Source organism: Carettochelys insculpta, chromosome 6, assembly GCF_033958435.1.
Source record: "Carettochelys insculpta isolate YL-2023 chromosome 6, ASM3395843v1, whole genome shotgun sequence".
Classification (NCBI taxonomy): Eukaryota; Metazoa; Chordata; order Testudines; family Carettochelyidae; genus Carettochelys; species Carettochelys insculpta.
In genome coordinates, this window is record NC_134142.1 from 107,279,053 (window position 1) to 107,288,753 (window position 9,701).

Genomic DNA, 9,701 nt, shown 5'->3' on the forward strand with positions numbered 1-9,701 from the left:
TGTTGGGGTAGGGGCAGGGAGAAGAGATGCAGAAGCGTGGGGGCCAGTACTATGGGGGTACTGAAAGGAAGGAGAGACCCAGGAGTGTAGGCACATGGGGTGGGGGGAGCCGGTGGGGTGGGGGCATTGAGGGGATGAAGACTCGGGAGTGAGGGGGCACAGGGTGGGGGGAGCCAGTGGGGTGGGAGCACTGAGAGCACAGAGACCCAGAAGTGAGGGGGCACAGGGTGGGGAGAGCCGGTGGGTGGGGGCACTGAGGGGAGGGAGACCCGGGAGTGCGGGGGCACAGGGTGGGGGCATTGAGGGGACGGAGACCCGGGAGTGCGGGGGCACTACGGCAAGCAGGGGAGAGGCAGAGGTTGCCCGACCGCTGATGCCCGCTCTCTCCCGTCGGCTCCCGGAGCTACACAGGCCCTGCCCCTGCTCCCGCACAGATATGGCTGGGGCCAGGCGGGACCCAGCAGGAAGTCCGCGGCCCACACGGTCGCGCGGGGAGGGGGGAGCCCGGCGCGCGCCGCGCACCTTAACCAGCAGCGACCGCAGCTTCTCCGCAGAGAACTCCATGGCGGCGGCGGCGGCTCTCCGCGCTTCCTGCTGTGCCGGGTTTGGACGGCAGCCGCCAGGCGCCAACGCACCAGCCCCACCCCGGGCCTGGGTGCGCGGCGCGCTGGTCTGTCACCTTATGTACCCCAGCGGGAGCGGCAGGCCAGTGGTGCACACCGCGGCCAGGCCACTCCGGCCTCTACCGTGAAAGCTGCACCCGACTCAGCACGGTACGGCCTGGCCCTCCCGGGCCAGGCACCATTCTCCGGGTTGGTGCAGCCTCTCCTCGCCACAGCCTCGGGACCCTGCGCTGCCAGCCTGGGCCTCTCTGACCCAGCTGCGGGCGCTCAGCTCGCCCAGGGCCCAGTGGCTGCATGCAGCCTCGTGTTCCCCAGAGATGCTGGACTTTCCCGCCCATGCCCCTGCACTGGTGATACTGCAGCACGCCTTGACTTGGTTTGCCTTATGTCCAGGGTTTACAGGTTGGTTCATTAGGTTTCAGAACCCCCCACTACACAAATTGGTCCAGCTCCCCTGGTGTTCCTGGTAGCCTCTAGCTACGGGGTCCCTCCATGCTGCTCAGCCCCTTAAACTGCCCCCACTAGGCTGCTAGACACGCAGCCTAGCCTGTGTGAGAACTGTAACAGGTACAGTGAAGCCAGTCTGAGAGTCCTCCACTTAACAGCCGATGTCAGAATGCAGCCAACAAGCTCCTCATCATAGGATGGCAGATACATGTGGCAACATTCAGGGATGGTTAGGATGCACCTCCCCAGCCACCAACGGCATAGCAGAAATTCTGTTTAGACAGTGGTGCACATTCTCTACCCAATCAATAGCATAAGCTCACTGTGGCAGACAGGAGAGAAGCTCTACAGGAGTGGGGAACCCCCACCCCATGGTCGGGACTGTGGCTTGTCAGGATCCAGAGCCCCAGGTGTGGGGCTCCTATCTATGGAATCTGGTCTGTGGTGGGGTAGAGAGTGCAGTGTCCTGAGCCTTGTGGGCCAGTACAGGCAAGCCATAGTCTGGATCCAGTCCACGCGCTCTGCCAGGGTCCAGGAGCTGCAGGAGCAGAAAGCAGTTCCAGATTCTGCTGCCAGTCTCTGCTTTTTCCCAGCTAGGGGGAGCAGCAGCAGCCTCCACAACCTGCCCGGAGGCTTCCTACAGCTGCTCTGATTGGCTGGAATTCTGAATGGTGCCTGGGAACAGGAGGGAGAGGGCACAGAGCCAAGTGCATCCCAGGGTGCTACAAAGGTAAGTGTACCCCCATCACCCAAGCCCCACCCTCCCAGACTACTCCTGTGCCCCCTTCCACTCACACACCCCCAGGCCCTCTCCCCCAAATTCCAATCCCAAAACCTGCACCCCCTCCCACCCCAACCCCACTGCACCCTCTTCCTGCCAACTCCACACTCACAGCCCACTACACCCTCCCTTATAGTCTCCTTTTTACTATCTGCTTTAGCCATATTCATGGTCATCCTTAGGATTTATGGGTTCCTATGCAGTACTATTAAACTGATGCCCCTATGCTTGATGGCAGCTGGGCAGGGAGATGACACTTTTTTACAGATGTGATTTTATAATCTTCAGCACACTAATGAAATATTTTTAAAGCCAATTATAAGCTAAGCTCCTATAGGCCAACAGTACATTCAGAAACTAAGGACAGGTCTACACTACCCTGGAAGATTGACCCACTCAGGGTCTGTCTTCCAGGGTTCAATTTTGTGTGTCTAGTAGAGACGTGAAACTGACCTCGCAATTGACCCCTGTACTCCTCACAAGACACATGGCCCACCTCTATATGGAGCTGCTCTCCTGGCAGCTCCATGCTAATGAGAAGTCTCATAATTGCAAATGCCTGCTCATTAGTATAGCTGTGTGAGATTTTCCTCTCAGGAGAGGGTGGTGCCAGCAGTAAACACGCCATGTGGACATGCCTCTGCCGGCTAAACCCTGCTTTGCTGCCAGTCCCTTATCTCTGAAGTTTTTCCCGGGATAAGGCTTTTTGACTTTTAACTAGATTCTCCCTGGAGGAGGCAGAATCACAGAAGGGGAATAGGAAAAGGCAGGTGGCCATAACGACCCAGTGATGCCGCAATTTTTTGAGTGCCCTATGCAGCTCCATATTCTACATATGGATAAGGATGGCTCTGACCATGTTACTCTTCACTTTTATTGCTTTGCTACTTCATTATTATTCTCCTCTTACAGCTTTAAATTCACCTTCCTTACATTTAAGACCTTGTGAAATGCAGGCCCATTTTCCTTGATGCAGCTACTAATTTTTTCTTTCTTCATGCTTGTCATTCCATTCATCTCTTTCCCATGCCCCACCTTCTCCCATGTTGCTATCCTTTGAACAGGCTCCCATTTCCTTATTTGCTAAGCAATCTATCATTTCTTGTTCATATTTTAACAAAAAAAACCCTTCCTTTTTCCAGTGACTTTCTAGTAATAAAGTGTTTTGTTCTCGCTGTGTTAAAGTATATTTGTGGCAGGAAGGCAGTGATATTGGCTGCAGAGTACTGAAAAAGAGCTGCACATAAATTACAATAATGCAATCTTGCCATCTTTGCTATTATCAGATGCTTTAAGGACTGCTCAGAAATTACTAGAAGAGGGATAAATCATAAAATATCTTGAGTTTATTTTAATATGAATGGCCTAGGGCAGAATCAAATAATTTAGATGTCTGAAGAAGCAATCAGAATGAAGAGGAATCTCTTTGATTTTGTTAAATGTATCTTGTCATACATTCCTGTTTAGTAATAAAACTAATTTCTGGAACACAGTTGCTGTCCCCCTGTACCTGAAACTGAACTCTATTCCTTCTCATTACTTTTTGCCCTACTGTCTGAACTGACAGCAAGAGTGCTACTCAGACTATTTTATCTGTAAGTAGATCCCTTTTTAATGCTGACAAGCCATTCCATAGAATCATAAAGACATTGATGGAATGAATGTATTAAATCTTCTAGATCATCTCCCTCCCAGTGCATTTTCCAACTGAATGTAAGTTCAAAGTTCTTCATGTTTGCAGCCAAAATAAATCTAGCTATCAGCAAGTTGAAGGAAAGTAAATATGAAAATCTCTGAATAGGTTTTTCCCACCTCTCTTGTTTATTTTCTAGTTGCCACTTTTCTGTGTTATAAACTGTCCTGAGGGCAGGACTATGGGCCTGATTCCAAGGACATTGTAGTCAATGGAAAGACTCTCATTGACTTTGAGCTCCTAGTCAAACCTCCCTACCCACCAGTAGTCTGCGTAACAGGCTCCTTGCAAGTTCCATCCAACAACATGCTACATAGGAAGTACCTAGTATACATAATCCAGATACCACAGATAGTTCTTAGATGGGCCATGGATCACGTAAGCTACAGCAAACCCGTGCCTGGACACTTGCCAGCTGATAACAGATGCAGCCAAGAATAGCAAATGCTTCCTTCTAAGCACACACTACAGTTTCTTATACTGAAAACCAAAGACTACAAAGAGAGCAAACTTGAGGAAGATCATTAGTCCTTGGATGAAAGAATGTGCTCCACCGAATGATGAGCCTTTGCAAATACTTCTTTTGCTGCTCTTCTGCTGTCCAGTCCTTCCACATGCTGTTAGACTAAGACTTTCAGTATCATCTGACTATGCAGCTAAAACAGATCATGAAATACCAGACACTGGGCTACATTTAAAAATACCTGTCATTTAGGAATTTATTTCCTTTTGTGTTGATTGTAACACAGCATCCAATAGGTTTTTGAACAAATGTTATATTAGTGGGGTTAAGAATCTGCAAATAATAATGGACTCCTTCCCAAACACTTATCTGTCTCTTCTGTGTAAGCCTTTGATATTAAACCACCATTGATCTTCTAGCTATTAGGGGAGGATGCCTTTCAGAAAGCCAGTTCCCTGAGGGTATGTCTATATAGCAGCCTTATTCGGAAATAAAATATTCTGGAATAGCTATTCTGAAATAGCTTACTTCAAATTTACACTGCTACACACAAAAATGCATTTTGAAATATTACTTAGCTATTTCAAAATACCTCATCTGAACACCACTTCCACTGGACACACTATGGCTTGTTTCGAACTAGACACTATTCCCTGTGGCTACATCTACACTCCAGGGATCTTTCAAAGGAAGCCCTTCCAGAAGATCTCTTCTGAAAAAACTTCTTTTGAAAGAGTGTGTCCACACACAAAAAAAAGGATAGAAAGAGTGATCTGCTCTTTTGAAAGACAGCATCCACACAGACCCTGCTATTTCAAAAGAGTGGGCCAGTAATCAAAAACTCAGGCCCCATGAGGACTGCTCTTTTGGGGAAAAAAAGGGCCTGTGGAGTATCTACACACATTTTTTCTTTCAAAAGGGGGCACTCTTCCTGAAACAGGAAAGGAAGAGCGATTTCGAAAGGAGTGCCACATTTTTCCATTTACTTTTGAAAGAACGCTTTGTGTGTGCAGCTGCTCCACAGGATCTTTTGAAAGAGCTCCCTTCTTTTGAAGAATCTTTCAAAAGAATTTGGTAGTGTAGACACAGCCTGTCTTAATAGCATCTGTTTTAAAATAGCTGTTTTGAAGTAGGCACTATTCATTGTGAAATGAGGTTTACCATTTCAAAATAAAACACCTGCTGTTTTGAATTTATTTCAAAATAGTGGTTGCAACAGATAGATGCTAGGTTAGTTATTTTGAAATAACAGCTGTTAACAAAATAACTTTGCTGTGTAGACCTATCTTGAGTCTGAGAACAGAGTGAAAACCAGTTTGGGGAATCTGTGTGGACTCCGGCAATATAAATGCCAACAAATTCCATTCCCTGACTGATCACATATCTTACTTCACCCTCCTTACCTGATAAGCATCAGGATGGATCAGAGTACAATTAACTAAACTGTAATGTAATGTAATGTAATTTCATAGTAACCTGTTCCTGGAAGGAGAGGTTGCTTAGCCTTTTCGACACAAGCCACTTTTTCCAAAAATTTTGTGGAAGAAGGTGCTTTGGGAATGAGGATTTCCTTCCAGGAGATCCCCCGGGGGCCACGCCTCTACATGCTGTTTTGGAGTCCGGAAGAGCTTCTGCTGGATTCTGAATCATGTGACCATATGCTAATGAGGCACCAGAAAATTATATTCATGCCTCATTAGCATTTTTTCAGGCTGTTTATTAGCATGCCACTTTTGGAAAAAATGGCATGTGTAGAAACAGCCCTTGTAAATAAGACATTTTGTGCACCCTTGACTGATCATGGCGGTTGGGAAGAGCACCAGCCAATATCAAAGGAAATGAGGAAACAGGACCAATTCAGTTTTACAACATATGCAAAATTTGCCATCACAGCTTTTATTTTGCTGATGTCATTCTGTTTGCATGACAGTCTTTGGACAACTGTTATGTAATGAATGGTGTCACAATATACTTCAGGGTAGTTTCATTTGGCAGCACAGTTCACAACTGTACAGCTGCCACATAAAACCAACATGCTGGACTGCGTAGAGTCAGTTCTTTGAGAACTGGGCATTTCAGCTTCAGCAGCTTGGCTCAAAACACTTGTCTGGAAAAAGCACTACAACTTAAGTTGGGAACTTGTGTGAGGAATTGTATGATGATTGTAGTTTTCCTCATGATTTTTGTTTTGGGAACATCACTGAAGGAGAAGTTTCATCAGCCATCAAGTTGGGTGAGTATAAAATCAAGTGTGAACCTGTAATGAAATGCTAGCTTTTCCCCATTAAAACTGATCACAGTGTTGCTAACAGATTCCATATTGTCAGATAGTAAGCATTTTGATGCATTTCACTAGATGACAATTCAAGCCCTGGTTCAGCTGGTACAAATTTCCATAGCTCAACAAGCCATGGAGTAATGATAACCATTTTTCTCCCTGGATCAATGTCCAAGACCAGATGAAAAGGATAAGAAATAATCCATGTTAAAGCCAATCTCAAATGTGGAGCTTATTGAGTGGGACCAGCAGCTTTGAAATCTGCCTCTAGAACAGCAATGAATTAAAGGAGCTTCCTGAAACTACCATATAAACCAGATGAATTAATGTAATATTTTGATTAGTTTCTCTCAAACACTGGCATAAATTATCTAGGGAGGTTGCAAAATCTCCATCACTGGAGATTTTTAAGATCAGGTTAGACAGACACCTATTGGGATGGTCCAGTATATGGGTACTTGGCCCTGCAGAGAGGGCAAGGAACTGTACTTGATGACCTCTCAAGGTCCTTTCCAGTTCTAGTGTTCTGTGAATATATAGATGTGAAGAATGGTGGCATGTGGCAGGCCCTCTAGACTATGTTAGGTAGCTGCTTCTGAAGCATAGTGTGGTTCAGAAAGTCCAGGTAGCTTTTACGCAGTAGCTAATATCAGCAGAGAGGTAGCTGTTGGCATGTAGGATGGATCAGACTATTCTGCAGGTATATTCCTCACATACTAGCCTGATTGATGACCACGATGCATCAGGTCTTTGTGACACTGATGTTAGAGTGCTTCAAAGCATTCCAGTGTGGGCCACCAAAAACTAGTGTAGAATATAGCAGCTTGACTGGGGTTGTCAGCAGCTGGTGACGTTGTCTGTGCCAGTTTCACTGGCTGTGTACATGGATGCTTACTGAGTTTAGGATTCTTCTGGTTTAACTTTTAAGGCATTTAGCAGCTCGAGTCAGCTATTTTAGTTTCCAGCTCTGCCAATTACACTCCACTGTCTAAGGTCCAATAGCTGATGGACAGCTGCACTTAAGATATGTATTGTCTATATCTTTGTTCCTATAGTTAGTGTTATGGAATGCCTCCTTTTTTATTTGAGAATGACTATGAAATTAGTTTAAAAAAAGTTTCAAAACCTTTTGTTTCAGAAGAGCCCCTAGCTCTGAGCAATATCATATTGATTTAATGAGCATTTCCTACTGATTGTTCTACTCTTGCACATTTAAAATAATTTAACATTTTGCTTGACAATAAAAGTGGCCAAAGCACCTTGATAGACATAAAAACACTTGTTGCTACATTAGCAAGCTTTAGAATATCTTATTTTTGAGTATATATGCATAAGCTTCCAGGACATTCTGATCTTACATGATCTTAGAGAATAGTGTTGTAATACTATGGTCTACTATTTGTACAGTTTATTTCCTGAGAAGGCAGTATGTGAATGAAAGAAAAAACCATATTCACATAAGGCTGCTAAGATACTAAATTTGCAGTGAAACTTCAATTTGCATTGACTTTGAACTCCATCCAAACCTTCTTTGAACTCTAAGGATATTTGAAACCATACCTAAGCTTTATGACTCAAGACTGTTTCTAGGTATCATTGAAAGGCAGTACTTAATACTCAACAGGTCATAATCCTATCAGACTTCTTTTATCCACTCCTTAAGAGTGGATAAAACATACTGCAAGCAGATAAACATACTCCAAATGTGACATGAGGATCCTCTTTTTTCCTACTATACATTAGAACAGTTGATTTGTTTTTTTATTTTTATTTCTGACATTGTCTGATTGCCCAGAGATCATTGCTAATTGCCCCTTTCTTGCAATTAGAGCAGATACAGATTTAAGCAGAGGTGCTCCTTTGAAGCAAATGCCCAGAGACATGTTATTTTCTGAAGTAACCATGTTAGGGAGAGAGGGTACATTAAAATCATTGGCTTGACCTTCAATTGGTATAACTACATACAGCACTATTGAAATCACCACTGATTTAACCCATCTGACGATCTGGCTGTTCCTTTGTAGCAAACATATTCATTTGCATTCCATAGTTTCTGAAGCTGGTTCCAGGTTAGTTTGACAGATCCAGCATTTCCCCTTAAGCAAAATGCTAACACTTAGTACAATGATTTTCAACCGGACGTCTTCCGATCATGTCTAAAGGGGTCCATGAAACGTTGCTACCACAGACCAGGGGGTTTCAACTTCTTGTCCACTGACCGCTGAGGAATCTGCAGACTACGTCTAAGGTTTCCAAAGAGGTCTACACCTCCCTTCAAAAATGTCTGGGTTCTGCAAACTGAAAAAGATTGAAAAATCACAATCTGAATATATGACTAATTTCTGAATGTGTTCAATACCCTGTGCTTGTTTATAGACTCATTCTGGCTGGAAAAAGAAAGATGATTTACACAAGAAGTAAACGATACAGTCCTGCAATGGACACAAAAAAAAAGTTATTACTGGCATCAAGAGGAACAAGGATGTTCTATCAGAAATGCAGCTCTGCAGCTAAACACACCGGTATACCTCTGTTGCTGGTTTAAAGAAAAATCCACACTGAGTCGACAGATAACCACCTAACAGTCCTCAATATGGTCAAGCATATTGTTCATGTTGTTTCAGATAAAACAATTGAGTGCCGATGTATCGTAATTTATGTTAAATTTGCTGAACCTCTTAGATTTATACCTAGGGCTCTACCAAATTCAGTCATGGAAGAAAACATCATGGACCATGAACTCCCCCTGCTCCCAAGAAATCTGGTCTTTTTTGTGCTTTAACTCTATATTATACAGATTTTCCAGGGAGGCCAGCATTTCTCAGATTGGTGATCCTGGCCCAAAAGGGAGTTGCAGGAGGTCACAAGGTTAGTTGAGAGAAGTTCTGGTATTGCCACACTTCCATGCTGCTTTCAGCTCTGGGTGGCTGGAAAGTGGCAGGTGTTAGCTAGGCACCTAGCTCTGACGGCCGTGCCCCACCAGCAGCATTTCAGAAGTAAGGGTGGCAATACCATCCCATGCCACCCTTATTTTTGCATTGCAGCCTTCAGAGCTGGAGTGGCTGGAGATTAGGAGCTGCTGGCTGAGGGTCTAGTTCTGTTGGCAGCTGCACAGAAGTAAGGGTAGCAGTACCGTACCAAGCCATCCTTTTGTACTGCTGCTGGTGGCAGCTCTGCATTCTGAGCCAGCAGCCACCACTCCCAAATGACCATCTCTAAAGGTGGCAACATCACCAACAGCAGCGCAGAAGTAAGGACAGCAGTACTGCAACCCTACCACAACTCTGAGTTAAGACCCCTAAAATTACACCAACTTGAAATTTCATATTTAAATAGCTGAAACCATGACATTTATTATTTTTACAATCTCATGATCATGAATTTGACCAAAGTGGATTGTGAATTTGGTAGGGCCC

General features: G+C 44.8%; 1 protein-coding gene and 1 long non-coding RNA gene across 2 annotated transcripts in view; one reads left to right on the forward strand and one right to left on the reverse strand.

Moving 5' to 3' along the window:
- Positions 1-915, reverse strand: part of UEVLD (UEV and lactate/malate dehyrogenase domains) — a 20,329-nt gene extending 19,414 nt beyond the window's left edge. Inside the window, exon 1 of the mRNA XM_074999051.1 lies at positions 523-915. Within this exon, the coding sequence (XP_074855152.1) occupies positions 523-564 (42 nt within the window). The 5' untranslated portion in view covers positions 565-915. The remainder of the gene's footprint in view (positions 1-522) is intronic.
- Positions 889-9,111, forward strand: LOC142014739 (uncharacterized). Its single transcript, XR_012646036.1, has 3 exons — positions 889-1,025; positions 1,664-1,800; positions 8,662-9,111. It is a non-coding gene; the product is annotated as an uncharacterized LOC142014739 (long non-coding RNA).
- The last annotated feature ends 590 nt before the right edge of the window (positions 9,112-9,701 follow it).